At 51.1% G+C, this 19,602-nt stretch overlaps 1 protein-coding gene across 1 annotated transcript in view; it reads left to right on the top strand.

Moving 5' to 3' along the window:
* LOC128350638 (zinc finger protein 665-like) overlaps positions 1 to 19,602 on the top strand; it is a 36,113-nt gene that overhangs the window by 6,601 nt on the left and 9,910 nt on the right. Inside the window, exons 3-4 of the mRNA XM_053309026.1 lie at positions 12,086 to 12,262; positions 18,546 to 18,672. Coding sequence (XP_053165001.1) covers positions 12,086 to 12,262; positions 18,546 to 18,672 — 304 coding nt within the window. The remainder of the gene's footprint in view (positions 1 to 12,085; positions 12,263 to 18,545; positions 18,673 to 19,602) is intronic.

Genomic DNA, 19,602 nt, shown 5'->3' with positions numbered 1-19,602 from the left:
AAAACAGAAGGGGACAGAGCAGAACCGCATAAAGAGCAGATGGGAGCCTGTGCCAGCAGGTCAAAGAGTCAAAAGAATCGCATACATCTGGGGAGAGATTCCGCATATAGGTGCTTAGCAACCCCCTGCTAACTTGGCAAAGAGGCACCTTTTACCATGGTGATTCTCTTTATTTAGAAGAGGGAGAGTAACTGGTCCTATCGACCCCCAGCACAGTACTTCCAGTGACTGTTGCTGGTGTGTGTCTTAGGTTTCTTTTTAGAATGTGAGCCCTTTGGGGACAGGGAGCCATCTTATTTATTTATTATTTCTCTATGTAAAGCGCCCTGAGCCATTTTTGGAAGGGCGGTATAGAAATCGAATTATTATTATTATTATTATTATTATTATTATTATTATTATTAATATGCCAATGCCCGAAGCCTCCGAGCCAAGATGGGTGAGCTGGAGTGCTTGGTTGCTAACGCAGAAATAGACATAGAAATAGACATACATTTCTCTATGTAAACCGCCTTGAGCCATTTTTGGAAGGGCGGTATAGAAATTGAATTATATTATTATTATTATTATTATTATTATTATTATTATTATTTATGTGCCAATGCCAGAAGCCTCCAAGCCAAGATGGGTGAGCTGGAGTGCTTGGTTGCTAACGCAGAAATAGACATAGCTCACCAAGATGGGTGAGCTGGAGTGCTTGGCTGCTAACGCAGAAATAGACATAGTGGTTGCTAACGCAGAAATAGACATAACAGAAACATGGTGGAACAGTGAGAACCGGTGGGACACTGTTATCCCTGGGTATAAACTCTATAGAAAGGACAGGGAGGGGCGCCTTGGAGGAGGGGTAGCACTGTATGTTAAAGAAGGAATAGAATCTAACAAGCTAGAAAACCAAGGTGGACTGGAGTCCTCCACAGAAACCCTGTGGGTGACTATGCAAGGCCGGAAAGGGAACGTGCTACTGGGGACGTGCTATCGCCCTCCGGATCATAATGCCGACAGTGACTGGGAGTTGCAGGAGGAAATCAGGGAGGCGTCACGGAGGGGCAGGGCTGTAATTATGGGTGACTTCAATTACCCGCACATAGACTGGGTAAATTCAAATTCAGGTCAGGACAAAGAGGTCAAATTTCTAGATATGCTAAATGACTGTGCCCTAGAACAGTTGGTCATGGAACCAACCAGAGAGAAGGAGACCTTGGATCTAATTCTGAGTGACACCCAGGACCTGGTGCATGATGTCAGTGTCATCGACCCTTTAAGGAACAGTGACCACAGTGCCATCAAATTCAGCATACATGCGGGGAGAGAATCACCAAGGATGTCTAACACAGACATTTTGAATTTCAGAAGAGGAAACTTCTCCAAAATGAGGAGTATGGTGAAAAGAAAGCTGAGGGGGGAAATCAGGAGAGTCACTTTGCTCCAGAGTGCATGGAGTTTACTCAAAACCACAATACTAGAAGCCCAGTTAGATTGTATACCCAAAAGGAGGAAAGGTACCACTAAGTCTAGGAGGATGCCAGCATGGCTAACGGGTACCGTCAAGGAAGCCATAAAAGGAAAGAAGACCTCCTTCCGAAATTGGAAGGCCTGTCCAAGTGAAGAGAACAGAAAGGAACACAAATTCTGGCAAATGAAATGCAAGGTGACAATAAGGGAGGCAAAAAGAGAGTTTGAGGAACATTTAGCCTAAAGTATCAAGGGGAATAACAAAAACTTCTTTAAGTACATCAGAAGCAGGAAACCTGCCAGGCAGGCGGTTGGACCATTAGATAATGAGGAAGTGAAAGGGATTATTAAGGAGGATATGGAAGTTGCAGAGAAGCTAAATGAGTTCTTTGCGTCTGTCTTCACGGCATAGGATACTGAGCATATACCTGTTCCTGAACCAGGCTTTTTAGGGATGGAGGCTAGAGAGATGAGTCAGATAGAAGTGACAAGGGATGATGTTCTAAACTGTCTGAAAAAACTGAAAGCTAACAAATCACCAGGGCTAGATGGCATCCATCCAAGAGTCCTCCAAGAACTCCAATGTGAAATTGCCACCCTCCTTGCTAAAATATTTAACTTATCCCTGAAATCGGGCTCTGTACCAGAGGACTGGAGAGTAGCAAATGTAACACCGATTTTCAAGAAGGGATCCAGGGGCGATCCGGGAAATTACAGGCCGGTTAGCCTAACGTCCGTTCCAGGCAAACTGATGGAAAGCATCCTCAAGAATAAAATTGTAAAGCACCTAGAAGAACAGGCCCTGCTGGGAGTGAGCCAGCATGGCTTCCGCAAAGGTAAATCTTGCCTCACCAACCTTTTGGACTTCATTCATTCATTTATTTTTTACATTTCTATACCGCCTTTCGTTAAAAGAAAACCCCAAGGCGGTTTACAAAAATTAAAACATACAATAAAAAGCAATAAAAACATCAAGCAATAAAAACATCAAGCTAAAAACATATAAAACAAGCATAAAAACAAGACAACAGGTAAAAACACATAAAAGCAGCAGTAAAAATGATTATGTAAAAGCCTGGGTAAAAAGACAAGTCTTTAAAAGCTTTCTAAAAGCCATGATGGAGTCTGAGGAACGAATGGCCACTGGGAGAGCATTCCAGAGTCTAGGTGCAGCAACAGAGAAGGCCCTGTCCCGAGTGCACGACAGCCGGGCCTCCCTCATTGTCGGCACCCGGAGCAGGGCCCCCTCAGATGTCCTCGTCAGGTGGGCAGAAACCCTTGGGAGCAGGCGGTCCCTCAAATACCCCAGGCCCAAACAGTTTATTTATTATTTATTTAATTAATTTATATACCACCCTTCCAAAATGGCTCAGGGTGGTATACAATTAAAACAAGCCACTAAAACAATAAAAACTAAAACAAATTAAAAACAATATAGCAATTAACAATATAAAAACATTTTAAAACAGGATTAAACAGTTTACAGTAATTAAAAGCCCCAAAATCGGGTTAAAATTTAAAAACCCTGGAAAGCCAGGCCAAACAAATACGTTTTAAGGGCTCTCCTGAAGGCTAATAGAGAATTCAAATTATGGATTTCCGCAGGGAGCGCATTCCACAGCCCCGGAGCAGCCATAAAGAAGGCCCACCTCCGAGTCACCACCAGACGAGCTGGTGGTAACTGGAGGTGGACCTCCTCAGATGACCTTAATGTGCGGTGGGGATCACGCAGAAGAAGGCGCTCTCTAAGGTAACTCGGGCCTAAGCCGTTCAGGGCTTTAAAGGTAATAACCAGCACTTTGTATTTTGCCCGGAAACATATTGGCAGCCAGTGCAATTGTTTCTCTCCGGGTTACCCCAGAGACCAATCTGGCTGCCACATTCTGAACTAATTGAAGTTTCCGAACTACGTACAAAGGCAGCCCCACGTAGAGCGCATTGTAATAGTCAAGCTGGGAGGTTACCAGCTGGTGCACCACTGTTTTGAGGTCATCCTCCTCAAGGAATGGACGCAACTGTCAAATCAGCTGAAGCTGATAGAAAGCACTCCTGGTCATGGCCTCCACCTGAGAAACCAGGGTGAGTCCTGGGTCCAGGAGTACTCCCAAGCTGCGCACCTGCTCCTTCTGGGGGAGTGTGACCCCATCCAGCACAGGGAGATCTAACTCACTCCTCAGATTCTGAGCCCCCACAATGAGCACCTCCGTCTTGCTTGGATTCAGCTTCAATTTGTTCTCCCTCATCCAGCCCATTACTGCCCGTAGGGAGGCATTTAAAGAGTGAGTGCCATTTCCTGAAGATGAAAAGGAGAAATAGATTTGAGTGTCATCAGCATACTGATAACACCCAGCACCAAATCTCCTGATGACCTCATCCAGCGGTTTCATGTAGATATTAAAAAGCAATGGTGACAGAATGGAGCCCTGAGGGACTCCATATAATAGCTCCTGCTTTGAGGAGCGACTGTCACCAAGCTCCACCATCTGGGATCTACCCGAGAGATACGAACGGAACCACTGCAAAGCAGTGCCTCCTATTCCCAGCCCCTCCAGGCGACCCAGAAGGATACCATGGTTGATGGTATCGAACGCCGCCGAGAGATCCAAGAGGACCAACAGAGTCACACTCCCTCTGTCGATTCCCCAGTAAAGGTCATCCATCAGGCCGACCAAGGCTGTCTCAACCCCATAGCCAGCTCTAAAGCCAGTTTGAAATAGGTCTAGATAATCAGATAATCAATTTAGGGCTTTAAAGGTCAAAACCAGCACCTTGAATTGGACCCGGAAACGAACCGGCAGCCAGTGCAGCTCTTTCAAAATGGGGGTGATAATTTCCCAATGGGCAGCTCCGGATAAAACCCTCGCTGCCGCGTTTTGCACTAGCTGCAGTTTCCGGATATTCTTCAAGGGCAGCCCCATGTAGAGCACGTTACAGTAATCTAGCCGCGACGTGACTAAGGCGTGGGTAACCGTGGACAGATCTGCCTTCTCGAGAAAGGGACGCAGCTGGAGCACCAGTTGAACCCGTGCAAAGGCACCCCTGGCCCAGAGGCGTAACTATAGGGGGGCAGGGGGGGCACGTGCCCCGGGCGCCATCTTTTCAGGTCACATGGGGGGCGCCGCCATGACCAATTTTTTTGAATTTTTTTTTAATACAAATTTCTCCTGCTCAGTGCAGCAGTGCTGCAGCAGTCAAGGGAGCGCGTTGGCGCCCCCTCCCCCACGAGCAGTCCCTTCCATGCCGCCCGCCCCCCCCATTGCTTTGCTGGCGGCCAGTCAGTGGCCTGGCTTGGCGGCGGCAGGCGCCTTTCATGCTGCTCACTGCGCCTGCCCTTGGCTGAGGCTCGCTCGCTCTGTCACTCGCTTAGTCTGGAACAGCCAGAAAGAGGCCCTCTAGTGGCTTGCCAGCCAGAGGGTCTCTAGTCAGTGATGCATGCATGCGCGACTCGGCCGGCGTGCCGAGTCACGGTGCGCATGCGTGCGGTGCGTCCGTCCTCCTCTGTTTGCCTGCACTTGGTGGCACGGTCGCCGTCGCGGAGGTTGCTGGGCTGGGGCTGGGGCTGGTTGCTGGGGCTGGGGCTGCACTGCAGCAGGCGCAGGCAGGACGACGAGGACACACATGGACACCCACAAGGTAGAAAGGATTTGGCGGCGGGCGGGTGGAAGCAGCAGACCAAGTGTCAGGGTGAGAAACTGAATGAGTTGCAAAAACTACAGAAGCCACATGTGGGGGAAAAAACATATTAAAGAATCAGGCTTTTATTTAGCTGCCCAACTATGGTTCTCAGGTGCCTAACAGGTATTAATGTTTGCAGTATATGCTCCTCTCTCCGCCCCAAAAGAAAGAAAAACAATCATAAAGATTCTTTGGCACTCAATCTTAAATGCATGTATGTATATGGAACTGAGAGTCAATTCCCACAGCCTGGGTAGTACAGCAGTGTGAGTTGACTCAAGCAGTGTAACATAGCTGACTGTGCATTGTTACAAGGTGTTTCAAGAGAGTTTTACCATGAGTTCTGCTTGCTGGCATGCTCGTTTTTGCACTGTGAAAGCTTGCCTTGTGATCTCAGTTTACGCTGAAGTGCTCCTATAACAGCTCCATCTCAGAAAAACCTGCAGTGTTAGCTTTAACAAGTGCCTGTGGTATCCTGCTAAAGACACAAAGTTTGGCAAGAAAAATGGGGGAGGGGGTTATATGCCAGGACCTTTGGAGATATTCTCTTGCTTGTGAGGAAAAACCAAATTATAATGTGGTGTGTATCATCAATCATTGCATCATAATTCTGTTGTTTGAGATACAAGCCAACTCCACAGGGTTGTTGCTTGTGAGGAAAAACCTAAATATAATAGCAATAGCAATAGCAATAGCACTTACATTTATATACCGCTCTATAGCCGAAGCTCTCTAAGTGGTTTACAATGATTAGCATATTGCCCCCAACATTCTGGGTACTCATTTTACCGACCTCGGAAGGATGGAAGGCTGAGTCAGCCTTGATGTAGTGTGTATCATCATTGCATCATAATTCTGTTGTTTGAGATACAAGCCAACTCCACAGGGTTGTTGTGAGGAAAAAACACATGTGTGTCAGTCAGATGTATGCTGGGGGGGTGGCGGCGTGGGAGGCGTGGGGGGGGGCGCAATTTCAGTGCTTGCCCCGGGCGCCGTTTTCCCTAGTTATGCCTCTGCCCTGGCCACCGCCTCTACCTGAGCTTCCAAAAGCAGAGCCGGGTCCAGTAGTACCCCCAAGCTGCGTACTTGCTCCTTCAAGGGGAGTGCAACCCCATCCAGAACCGGTAAAATCTCCTCATCCCAATTGGCTCTCCTACTGACCAACAGTACCTCCGTCTTATACGGATTCAATTTCAGTTTGTTAGCCCACATCCAACCCATCACGGCCTCCAGCCCCCGATTCAGGACATCCACCGCCTCCCTAGGATCAGATGACAAGGAGAGATAGAGCTGAGTGTCATCCGCATATTGCTGACAACTCAGTCCAAATCCCCGGATGACCTCTCCCAGTGGCTTCATGTAGATGTTAAACAGCATGGGGGACAAGACCGAGCCCTGCGGGACCCCACAGGCCAACGGCCATGGGGCCGAGCAGTAGTCCCCCAGTACCACCTTCTGGACCCTCCCCCCAAGAAAGGACCGGAACCACTGCAACACAGTGCCTCCGATTCCCATACTCGAGAGGCGGTCCAGAAGGATACCATGGTCGATGGTATCGAACGCCGCTGAGAGGTCCAGCAGAACCAACAGGGAAGCACTGCCCCTGTCTAGTTCCCGGCGTAGGTCATCCACTAGGGCGACCAAGGCAGTCTCAGTCCCATACCCGGGGCGGAAGCCAGATTGAAAAGGGTCCAGATAATCCGTATCATCCAAGACCCTCTGCAGCTGGGACGCCACCACACGCTCTATCACCTTGCCCAAAAAGGGAAGGTTAGATACAGGTCTATAGTTGTCCAATTTGGAGGGATCAAGGGAGGGCTTTTTTAATAGTGGTCTTACCACCGCCTCCTTGAGGCACGATGGCATCCTGCCCTCCCTTAATGAAGCATTAATGATCACCTCCAACCATCTGCCTGTCCCCTCCCTGGCAGCTTTTATTAGCCATGAAGGGCAAGGGTCAAGAGCACACGAAGTCGCTCGCACACTGCCCAGGATCTTGTCCACATCCTCAGGCCGCACCAACTGAAAAGAATCCAACACAACGGGACCAGATGGTACCAGAGGCACGTCTGCCGGAACTGCCCAAACTCTGGAGTCTAGGTCAGCACGGATGCAAGCGACTTTATCTGCAAAGCGACAGGCAAACCGATCACAAAGAGCTGTAGATGACTCCTCCCCCATTGTCTGGGGGGATGTGTGGAGCAAGGTTTTCACCACACGAAACAGTTCTGTTTGTCTGCACTGAGCAGACGCAATGGAGGCGGAGAAAAAGCATTTCTTCGCCGCGCCCACCGCCACGGAGTAGTCCCTAAAATGGGCTCTAGCCCGTGTTCGGTCGGATTCGTGACGACTCCTCCTCCAGCGTCGTTCCAGCCGTCACCCGAGTTGCTTCATCGCCCTAAACTCCGAGGAAAACCAAGGAGCAGAACGGGCTCCACCAATCCGGAGAGGGCGTTTAGGAGCAATCGTGTCAACAGCCCGGGCCATCTCCCTGTTCCAGAGATCAACCAAGGCCTCGACAGGGTCACCAGCTCTGGACACTGGAAACTCCCCGAGGATCGTCTGGAATCCAAGCGGATCCATAAGCCTCCGGAGGCGGACCGTCTTAATCGGCCCACCACCCCTGCAGAGGGCAGACAGAGCAGTCAAACTAAACCCCACCAAGTGATGATCTGTCCATGACAAGGGAGCGATCTCAAATTCCCCCACCTCCAGATCATTTATTTCCCGGTCGGCAAAAACCAGATCCAGAGTGTGTCCCGCCACGTGGGTAGGGCCCGATACCAACTGAGACAGGCCCATGGTTGCCATGGAGGCCATGAAATCCTGAGCCGCACCCACTAGGGGGGCCTCAGCATGGACATTGAAATCCCCCAAAACAATAAGCTTGGGGGAACCCAAAGCCACAGGAGTTGTTACACACCTGGAGGAGAGGCGGGGCAGAAGCAAAGACAGCACAGTCAGTGCCCCACCCAAGCTGTTCCCTTCTTCCTTCTTCTTTGAGAGTGTCAACGAGTGTGTGGATCGAGGTGATCCAGTTAACATAGTCTACCTGGACTTCCAAAAAGCTTTTGACAAAGTTCCTCATCAAAGATTCCTGAGGAAACTTAGCAGTCCTGGGATAAAGGGACAAGTACATGTGTGGATTGCTAACTGGTTGAAGGACAGGAAACAGAGGGTTGGGATAAATAGAGAGTTTTCACAATGGAGGGAAGTAAGAAGTGGGGTCCTCCAGGGATCTGTACTGGGACCGGTGCTTTTTAATTTATTCAAAAATGATCTAGAAGCAGGGGTAAGCAGCAATGTGGCCAAATTTACAGATGATAACAAACTCTTCTGGGTAGTGAAATCCAAAACGGATTGTGAGCAGCTCCAAAAGGATCTCTCCAAACTGGGGGAGTGGGCGACAAAATGGCAAAGGCGGTTCAGTGTTAGCAAGTGTAAAGTGATGCACATTGGGACGAAAAACCCCAACTTCAAGTATATGCTGATGGGATCCGAGCTGTCGGTGACGGACCAGGAGAGGGATCTTGGGGTTGTGGTGGACAGCTCGTTGAAAGTGTCGACTCAATGTGCGGCAGATGTGAAAAAGGCCATTTCCATGCTAGGGATCATTAGGAAGGGGATTGAAAATAAATCGGCTAATATTAAAATGCCCTTATACAAAACTATGGTGCGACCACACTTGGAGTACTGCGTACAATTCTGGTCACCACATCTTAAAAAGGACATTGTTGAACTGGAGAAGGTACAGAAGAGGGCACCAAGATGATCCGGAGCCTAGAGCACTTTTCTGATGAGGCATGTCTACAACACCTGCTGGGGCTTTTTAGTTTAGAAAAAAGACGACCGCGGGGAGACATGATAGAGGTCTATAAAATCATGCATGGTGCAGAGAAAGTGGAGAGAGAGAAAAATTCTTTTCCCTCTCACACAACACTAGAACCAGGGGTCATTCCATGAAATTGATTGCCAGGAGGTCTAGGACCAACAAACAGAAGTATTTTTTCACACAATGCGTGATCCACTTGTGGAACTCTCTGCCACAGGATGTGGTGACAGCCAACAACCTGGACGGCTTTAAGAGGGGTTTGGATGACTTCATGGAGGAGAGGTCTATTAATGGATACTAGTTGGAGGGCTGTGGGCCACCTCTAGCCTCAAAGGCAGGATGCCTCTGAGTACCAGTTGCAGAGGAGTCATGGCAGGAGAGAGGGCACGCCTCCAACTCCTGTCTGTGGCTTCCAGCGGCATCTGGTGGGCTGCTGTGCGAAACAGGATGCTGGACTAGATGAGCGTTGGGCCTGATCCAGCAGGGCTGTTCTTATGTAAGATTGTAAGTGCTACGGACAAGGACTGTGTTGGTTCTGTACACTGTACATCACTTCACTCACTGGTCATACTAAAAGAGCAGCTAGGGAGCTCCTTACCTGCTCTTTTTAAAGCCCCCCCCCCACCAGTCGAGCTGGTTTGAATGCTGGCCTCCGAGCCAGTATTCAGCTTTAGGTCCCTGCATGTTGTTGGACTCCAACTCCCATTATCCCCAGCCTTATGGGAGTCGTAGTCCAACAATATCTGGGGACTCCGTGTGAGACATATCTGTGTCAGGAGGCACTTCACTATCCAGTCAGCTGTCGGTGGGCTTGTGGTGGCTGGATTGTATCCTTCACCCAGAGCTGACCAACCGGAGGCTCTGCAACTGTTGTTGGGTTATAATTCCCATCATCACCTGCTGCAATTTATGTTGACAGTTGTAGCCCATCTACATCTGGTGAACCAAGCTGGTGAACCCCTGCACTAACCTAAATGCATGCAACTCACCAGGGGCTGGAGAAATCTGTTTGTGCAGCTGGCTGGCCCCAATTCATGGCAGCAGGTGGACAGAATTCCACCATGTTGGGCGGCAGGCCAGATGTCCTGCTGTGACAGGAGCTGGCGTGGTGTAGTGGTTAGAGTGCTGGACTAGGACCGGGGAGACCCGAGTTCAAATCCCCATTCAGCCATGATACTAGCTGGGTGACTCTGGGCCAGTCACTTCTCTCTCAGCCTAGCCTACTTCACAGGGTTGTTGTGAAAGAAAAACTCAAGTATGTCGTACACCGCTCTGGGCTCCTTGGAGGAAGAGCAGGATATAAATGTAACAACAACAACAACAAGCTGACCCCGCACAGAGCTGTTTCCCCCTCCCTCTACCTCCTGCCCTGCCTCTCCTCTCTCCCTCCCTCACCCCCACCACTTGCACAGAGCTGCTGCCAGTTTGTCCCGCTGCCTCCTGCCTCCACCCCCCCGACCCGGTACTCCCCACCCCACCCCATTGCGGTTTTTGGCATGGTGGCCCAGCCGTCTTTTCACCCTTGCGGCTGGGCCCGCCACCACCTCCTCGGTGCTGCCGCCGGGCCCGCTGCCACCTCTCCTTGCTGTGGCTGGGCCCGCCGCTGCTGTGCATGCTTGTCCTCACCGCCGCTCTGCATGCTTCTCCTCACTGCAGCTGGGTCCGCCGCCGCCTCCCCGCTGGGGCCGCCACTTCGCCTGCCTTCCCGCCACCGCCTCCCCAACGTGGCCCCCACTGCCTTGCCTGCCTCTCCTCACCGCCATTAGCTCCAAAGAGGCCAACCGGTGCCCAGCCAATCAGTTGGCTCCCTCGCCGGCACATCCCTACGCATAGCTGGTGGCTGGCTAATCATGATGATGATGATGTCAGCTGACCAGGCGCAAAAGGGGAGAAGCCGCCACCACCTCCCATGGCAGAGAATCCCACCGATGGACCAAGCATCGGGAAAGGGCCATCTGTGGAAGGCCTTGGTTAAGTGCCCACATGGAGTGTGATGATGTGGAATTGTGTTGCCTGAGACCTGACACTTTCCTCCCTCTGAGTGTGTCCAGGTATGCTGAATGGGGGCTTGGGGGGGGGCATCTCGGGGGCCTGGTTGCTATTGATTGCATAACTTTACTGAAAGGTTAATAAAATACAGAGCGGGTGGGAGGGGGCACTATTGCACACACAGGAGAGCCTGACATAAGGAAACCCAACACCAGTCAGGCCAAACACCTGCCGTAGCAAAAAGAGTTTTACCAGTTGAGAGAGCATCATGAGCCAGATGGTGGCTCTCCTGAGGCAGGGAGTTCCAAAGCCTAGGCAAAGGGACAGCACAGTTCTTTCTTTCTTTGAGTGAAACGCAGTAACCACCAGGTCTGAAACCTGCTGCATTTTAAGGGCACTGATCAGCTGGAAATGGTTGGAAGGAGGGCAACAGGGAAGGGGAAGGGTCTGCAAAACAAGTCCAATGCGGAACATTTGAAGGAAGCGCCAGTTCTCACCCCCTTGTCCCTGATGTCTGGGTAGAGGCGAGGCTTGATTTCTCCCTTCTAATGACTGAGCAGTAATTGCAGGAGTGTGTATGTGTATTAAAAGACAGTCCAGACCAGTCCAGTTCCCACCCCCCAGTCCAGACCACCTGCAGGGCGGGGAGAGGGCAAGGTCCATGAGTGAGGTGGCCTTCAGTCACGGTTAGGTCCATCAGTCCAAGCCAGGCCGAAGTGGGGGTCACGCTGTGGGGGGGGGGGATTGCTGAGCCTGCTGTCAAGGCACTTTTGCAGGCCCCACTCAGCGTTGGGATCCAGCAGCAGCAGCAGCAGCAGCAGCATCCTGCGGGGAACCAGAAGACTCCGGCGAGCTAGTGGGGAAGAACACCCCGGGCTTAGGAGGGGGCTCGGAGGAGCATCCGCCTCCTCCAGGGGCTCAGCCTTGGACATGATCCGCATTTTGAAGGGCCTCTGCAGGCAGCCAGTTTCCAGACTCGGGAGGAGTTAACCCCCCGCTGAGAATCCGGCTCAGAGCCCGCCAGAGCAAGGCGAGGAGGAGGAGGAGGGCCCAGAGTCAAGGGGGCTCGCCCCGGTCTCCGCATGGGCAAAGGGGGGGCCCTTCCCACGGCTGCTGCTGCCCCCCGGACTCCAGCGGCTGGGCGGGGCTTGCGCGGAGGAGGAGGCGGCCTTTTTTCAATCTCGGCCCCTGCGGTCTGCCGGGGGTCTCTCTCTGCAGCAGCAGCAGCGGGGTGTTTTCTTGTCCTGCAGGCAGCCGCCGCCCTCCCGGCTTCCTGGGCCTGCCTGCCGCCTTCTTCTCGACAGCCAGAAGGTGCGTGAGTGTGTGCGACGGTCGTGAGGCCCGTGCGGGGTGGTTCCCTGCCCCCAAAGTTACCCCCCACTTTGCAGACTTCCGGGGTGGCTGGGCCGAGGAGGGCTTTGCGAGCTAGCCGCGCGTGGGGCAGGGAGGGAGGGCTCTGTGCACACGCCATGGGGAAGGGATCCGTCCTGGAGTGCGCCCCCCCCACTCCGTGGGGCCCCGGGACCCCCAGCCCTCCAACCCTGGGTCCCCGCACACACACACACACCGGGCAGCACAGGGATCGCGAGGTGCTTCGCCCGCTGAGTTGACTCCTGCTGCGCCGGCAGCAGCGCTTGCAGAGATGGAGGCCTTGCTCCCCATCAGCTGCAGGGGTGGGTGTTGCTGCTGCTGCCGCCGCCGCCCTGCGCTCTCCCTCTTCCCGCCACCTCCCAGGCCCTGCTTTCTCCAAGCAGCCGCCGCCGCCGCCTGATTGGTCCTCCTCTGAGCTCCGCCTTGGGCCGCCCATCCACCCCGCTCCCGGCCAGGTTGGGAAGAGCAGCTGGAAGCTGTTTGGGGCGGGACGAAACCGGACCAGAAGGGAGCGAACTCGCGAAGCCCTCCGCTCTCCCAGTCGGTGAGGGGCAACCTGCACCCCTTGCTCAGAAGCCGAGCATTGGGCGCCTCTCCGGAAGGCTGGGGCGAGGGATCCTCCCTGCTGTGTCCTCCTCCCCCCGCTTGGCTTGTGCGTGGTCTCTAGACTCACTGAGGGGTCTGTGGATCCAGCCCGGTTGGGTGGCCTTTGCTTGCCAATGCCAGAGGCATAACTAGGGGAAATGGCGCCTTGTGCCCTGCCCCCTGCTGCACATGCCCCTGTCCAAACATCTGACACGCATCTTTCAGAAAACGTGTCTTTGACCATAATATTAGCTCACACGGCCAAAACGTTTAAAACTAGCTTGTCCTTTCCGAACAATCATGCTTTTCCCCATGGAAACCTCAAACATACACGTGCATAGGTGAAAAATCAAGAGAAAATCCAGTTGAAAGCCTTGCCTGTACAAATGAACTAAAAAGAGCGGAGGGAGTTTCCCACTGCTTCTGAAGCTCTGCAGACGCGGTTTCCCACCCCTGAATCTGCTATTGCACTACAACTCCCATCATCCGCTGTCTTTTGCCATTATGTCTGGGGATAATGGGCATTGTAGTCCAACAACATCGGAGGAACAAAATTTGAGGACCCCTGGTCTAGACTATCAGGAAGCTCTATTCGCATTTCTCAATCTTTAAAAAGATTTAATGTAATGTAATTCAATTTAGTTATACTTTTAAAAAACCCAAAGTAAATCAAAACCACCACCTCCACGGCAATTATTTATCCCCAATGTCCGTTTCCAACACACGCCCCCTAGAACCAGGCATAGTTCAGACTTTAATTAAAAGGAACCAAGTAGTTAATTTGGAAGGGAGAAAGAAGAGGGTGTGTGTGAAAAAAAATCTAGTTTTTGTGCTAAACACACACATCAGCAAATAACACACTGGCCCATTCATAATAAACACCAGTTACTGCTTTGGGTATCATTAATTAACAGCAGTTACAGTAATTACACAGTTTTTATGATGATGAATAATTTACTCAGGAAAATAGGTCTTAAAACCCTTCGACAGCAAACAGCAAGAGAAAGGGCTAGAAACGGTTTGATTTGGATTGGGGTGGGGTGTGGTGAAGTGTGCACACAGAAGCACTAAGTGGGAGTAATAATAACTACTTTTAAAACCGACTATATGAAATCATTGAGAGTAATCCTTTGCCTGTTTTAAGGTTTTCATTTTTACTCTGTTGTATGTTGCTGAAAACCGCCCAGAGACGGAAGTTTGGATAAGTATACAAATTTGATCAATAAATAGAAATAAATATTGGCATTCTCTCAGGCACCCCATAATAATTTCAGCCATCATGATAATGCTGGAACAAGAAAGCAATTCTGAATATACAGTAACAAAGAGAGAGAACAGCTACCTTTTCACTCCTCAAAACCCTACAATTATACACGAACATCTCTCTCTCTCTCTCTCTCTCTCTCTCTTTCTCTCTCTCTCTGAGATTTCCTTCCCACTATGTTTGAGTTGCTGTCTGTCTCTGTGTGTGTGTTCTTCCTCTTACCCCACATGCTTGTATTGCTCTCTGTGTGAGAGATGTAAGAGGAGGAACACACACAAACACACACACACAGCAACTCAAGCATAGCGGGGAGGAGATCTGAGAGAGAGAAACCACACACACACCAGCATTGTAGTTTCTCACACAAATAATCCTTAACGTGCACTGGAGGTGAGTGGTGGGGAGGGGGCACGTTAAAGCATATTACCTTGTGGGGGTTTAACTGACCAAGTGGGGAAAATAAAACTGACATAATTGTAGACCTGTCTGCATACGGCCTTTCCCCGTTCTTCAGAATGTGCCCTGAAATGATCAAATAGCTTGCTTAATAATGCTACAGGCAGATGAAGAGTAATTTGTCTTCTGTCACATGGAAATAAATAATGCAGTGCTAGAGGACGCCCTTTCTGCGGCAATGAGCAGTTCCCTCCCACTAGAGAAGACTCCCCGCCTAACCGCCCCCTCAGCTCCCCCGTGGATTAAACCAAAAACCAAACACGCATTACCTCCAAGTGCCACGGCCCAATAAAGAACAGATTAATGTGGACAGCATTTTTGTTGTGCTGGAGGGGTGGTTTTTAAACACAGGAAAGGTTTGCAAGTAAAGTGCTTCTCTCGGCAACAGACGCTTTGCCGTCATGTGCAGTGCGTTTCACTCCACACATCAGTGCAAAGTTCCCAACCGGAACTCTTTCACTCACACACTCCTACCACCCACCCCCTTCCTTGCCCGCCTGGCGTCTCCCACCCCAGCCCCCCTGAGACCTCACCAGATTCCCCTGAGGCGTGAGAAGACCAGGGCCGCTTTCCAAGCACAGATGAGGTGTGGAAGCTTCCGTGGTTTTTTTCTGGGTGAAGGAGGCTGCTTCCTGGAGCTCCACCGAGTAAATGCACCAGGCATTTCAGTCTAACGTGAATCGGAAGCAAGGGCATAGCAAGGTTGTAGTGGGCCCAGAGACAAGACTTTAAAATGCCCCCCCCCACTAAAGCTCAGCTTATGAAATAAAGAAATCTTAAATGAGGCTAAATAGTGGTAGCAAAAAGCATAGTGATGTGAGACAGACAGACAGACAGACAGACAGACAGACAGATAGATAGATAGATAGATAGATAGATAGATAGATAGATAGAGATATCCTATGTGCCACAACAGAACATCATCCTAAATTATTTTTTTAAAGTTTTGTAAATTGTGGGTGATGCAAGTCATTTCATGGTCCTAGAGAAAGACGTGCTGTTCTGGTAGCTCCAGGTCTTAACTCTCACATCAGTTTCGGAGAATGAATACAACTGAAGGAAGCCCGGGCGGGTGCGCGACCGGGAGAGTCAGTCATGTGACCTGCCTCTGGGGGGGGGCCCCAAGGCATTGGGCCCCAAGACAACTGTCTCCTCTTGCCCTATTGTAGTTACGCCCCTGATTGGAAGTAACCTCTGTGTGGCTTTTGTCTTTTTTTTAACCTCTCTGGTCTTTCTTATTCCTCACTTGCCGTGGATATAAGGACTGGTGGGGAGGGTCCGCTGAGGGTCTCTAGAGCATTAGACAGAGGGGCGCGCCATTATTTAGTCCCCGGTGGCTGCTTCCTCTTCCTCTTCCTCACTTTCTCGCCACCCCCTGTCCCAACCAAGAAGCAGCACGGTGGGTCCCGGTCCAAGCACGGACAGAGCTTGGGGAAAGGAGAGCTGCTGTGCTACTGCTTCAGGTTCTCCCAAGAAGGCGCCATGCTGCAGAGTGAAATGAACAAATGCACTCAGCAGGCTCTAGCAGCCAGCCTTCACATGTTAGCAAAGCGGAAGGGGAGAGGACTACGAGGACTGAGAGGGAGCTCGGGGAGGGGTCAGAGCCAGAGGCACGTTGCACCCAGCCCTCTGCTGCTTGTTGGGACTCTGGGAGGGATTAGGGCATGGCTCTGCTCTCCAGGAGCCAATGGTGGGAGAGCGCCCACCCCGCCTGGACAGATCTCAAGACTGGTGAGTCGCAGGGGGAGGGGGAGGGGCCGCCACTGCTGCCCCTGATTAAAAAAAAATTGTTTTCAGAAAAAATTTCAAAAGAATTTGGGGGGGCGGGACATGGCAGGCACTTTGTGCCCCCCCTTCAAGTGCGCCTAGGGCATGTGCCCTGCCTGCCCTCCACCCCAGTTACTCATCTGGCTAATGCGCTCTGTCCCAGCCCTGCGGGTTTGTGCGCTCAGTGATCAGTTGCCAAGGTGTGTGGATTCTCTGGGGCTTGTGTACCCCCACCCCGTTCCCGAAATGCACTCTGGCCCTGTGGTCCAAACTCATAACAGTTTGTGGCAGCAGGATCAGATGCAACAAGGGTTGTGTCAATGGACTGAATGTTTCTGTAAAACATGCAAGACACTTAACACTCAAAGGAGAGTTTCACTGGGTAATAATCTGTCACTGTTGCTGCTGCCTGTTGGGATGGTAGTGAGAGCCTGCATCTGGCAAGAGAGGAGGTGGGCATGAGGATCGCTGTAATCTGTAATTTAATATGAATGTTGCCTGCTTTTGCTTGAGGAGAGAAACTCTCTTAGGTAAGGGAGCCTTATTATTTGTGGGGGGAGCTCCAATTCATATTTTTTTTTAAATATGAGCAGCTGAGCTGCCGTAGTCCTTCACCAGTGCCCCCTTCTACAGAAATGCCAAGAAATGCCCCCACACCCCCAGCATATCAAGGGCCCCTGTTCTGTGCAAGCTTCTTGGGCTTTTCTCTTCTTACTCTTCAACGCACTTTGGCCTCTGCAAGTCCTTCTTGTAGCAGAAGGACAGGAAGGACAATCCAGTTGTGTTTCCTCTTCCCCGCATTTCTTGGGGTTGATTCCCAGAACATTTCTAATACTTCCAAAAAATATTTTGTGTGTGTGTGTGTGTGTGTGTGGTGAGTGGTGATCTTTGATCTGGACTCGGATTCTGGAGCTCTGGTAATGGCTTTCGACTGGTATCAGGGTGGGCGTTATGACGTTGTTCTTAAGCTCCTGATACCTACTTTCTGGAATAAGAGAGAACTTGAAAATTAACCAGATACTGAAAAAACTCAGCTGGCAACTATGGGCATCCCTGCTATGGACCCTGCTTGGCCAAGAGAACAATTCCTGCATCCAGTGGTGTAAAAAGGTCTGAATGGGATAGTGTGTCTGTCTGTCTGTCTGTCTGTCTCATACGCATGTGCATGCACACACACACACTAGTACAGGGGATGCATATAACTGGCAGATGCTGGTTTGGGGGGGGTCTTCCCCACCCCTACCATTTCACCACCGTCCAATGCTTATTTTGCTGCTTAAACCACTTGCAGCACTTGTGTTGAAAGGCAGTATATTCATACAGCTGAGGACCCTGTAGGGAACATCCCCCACCCTTCCCTTCCCCACTTTGAATTGTGCTTAGAAGGGAAAGAAGCTCCAGTGTTAGGAAGGGTGGGAGGGAGATGACTAGGCCTCACTGGCAGCAACTGCTGGGATTGTGGGCCTTTCCTAACGAGGGGAGAAGCCTGGGAAAATCGAAACCAAAGCACCAGTCCAGAGGACCTGGTGGGAACGACACTCCCAGACCCCAGCAGAAGAGGAGAGAGCTTTTCCTTTAGTGTGGAGGAAGCAGCTGCCTGCAAAGCTGCTGGGGAAACCGAGGAAGGCCACAGCCAAGAGGCCGGAAAGGGCAGGGAGGAAAGCCGACCCCTGGCTGTGAGTAGCGATCTAGAGGGACCAGTCCGGCTAGATGTGTTGCTTTCCTGCACTGTGTTGCTTAAATCCGCCTGGTTAGTGAAAATGTTTCCCTCACGCTTCCAGTTGGCTCTAGGAAAAGACACGTGTTCTTATGGCACACCTTTGCCTTCTGAATGTGAGGATGAACCCTTGTTGGTGAAATGGGCTGCTCTTCATGCTGGGCTTGCCTTCGTCACCTGCCTTCAGAGGCCTTGTTCTGCTCAGCCCCTTCTAGGGAGGGTTCTGCCACTTCAACCCCAGAAACCCTGTGGAGAGAGTGCTTTGTCCCACATTCAGGGAAAGTGGCTGGTGGCAGCCTCCTGTGAACCCCTTGCAGGCCAGGATTCAGCCCAATGAACTCCCCACTCCTCCTCTGGCTCTGGCAGGAGCCGCGACAGGAGAGTTCTGTGTGGTCTGTGAGGCATCCAATGTTTCCTTCATTGTTCCTGGCTAGGAGCCCTTTGAGGAGGTGGCCGTCCATTTCATGGAGGAGGAGGAGGAGTGGGCTCTGCCGGATCCGGACCAAGGAGCCCTGCATAGCCAAGAGATGGAGGAGAACGGTGGGAATCCGGCCTCACTGGGTAAGGCACCCTCTTTTTCCCTGGAGGGGGAGAGTAAAAGGAGAAAGAGACCGGTCTGACTCCATCACCGGGTAAGCATGTGGTGCAAATATTGCCTGGGTCTTGAGTTTGATCCACTTGTGGGCCAGAGAGAGCCAATGCAATAAAGAAGGCTTGTCCACATGACCAGGCTGCTCTAAATCGGGAGTTGAAGGCGGAGGGCCTGAGAGCCGGGTCAGCGGGACGAGGAGGCGAGCAGCGTGCTGCCTTTCCTACGCTCCCGCCAATTGCCCAGGCCCTCTGCCTCAGGCCAGGAGCATGCTGGGAACGAGGAAGTGCTAACCAGTATTTCCATGGGATCTTTACCAGCAGGCGTTACCACACATTTTCTGTGAGGCTGACTGCGAACTCAAAGTTGTCCCAAAAAACTAATGCAAAATGTGGATTTTTTATTTAACCCCTGATATAAATCGGGCTGCACTCTAATGCGCATTGAAAATCCTGGATTGTGTATGAAGTGCTCCCTGATAGCTCACAGGGACTTTGGGGTAAATCTGCCCGATATGTGAACGCACACCCTCCATTGCGGAGGAGATGTGAGCTAAAGGCATGAAACGCCCTGTCTGAAAGATCCCTTGGTGTCTAAAAGAACAAAGTGATGGTGCCGGGTGAACCCCACTGGGGAGGCTGTTCTATAAATGGGGTGCAACCACTGAAAAGCCGGAATAAGTTATACAGGTGAGAAGAGAGCAAAACAAGAGTACATTCAATTAGGAACATGAAAATATTGGAAAAACCATGGAGTCCTGGAGATGGAGCTCCTAGATAGTGTGGTCTAGAGACAAATGTGTGTACTGTTGAAAATGGCTGAAAACAATAGAGACTGCAGGAAAGAGAATTCCTAGAACAGGTGGGTCTGAAGGGATGAGAAAGCCGATGGAGAGATGGATG

The sequence above is a fragment of the Hemicordylus capensis genome, chromosome 3 (genome assembly GCF_027244095.1).
Source record: "Hemicordylus capensis ecotype Gifberg chromosome 3, rHemCap1.1.pri, whole genome shotgun sequence".
Taxonomy (NCBI): domain Eukaryota; kingdom Metazoa; phylum Chordata; class Lepidosauria; order Squamata; family Cordylidae; genus Hemicordylus; species Hemicordylus capensis.
The sequence above is the reverse complement of the archived record's forward strand: the minus strand, read 5'-3'. Positions and strand labels throughout refer to the sequence as shown.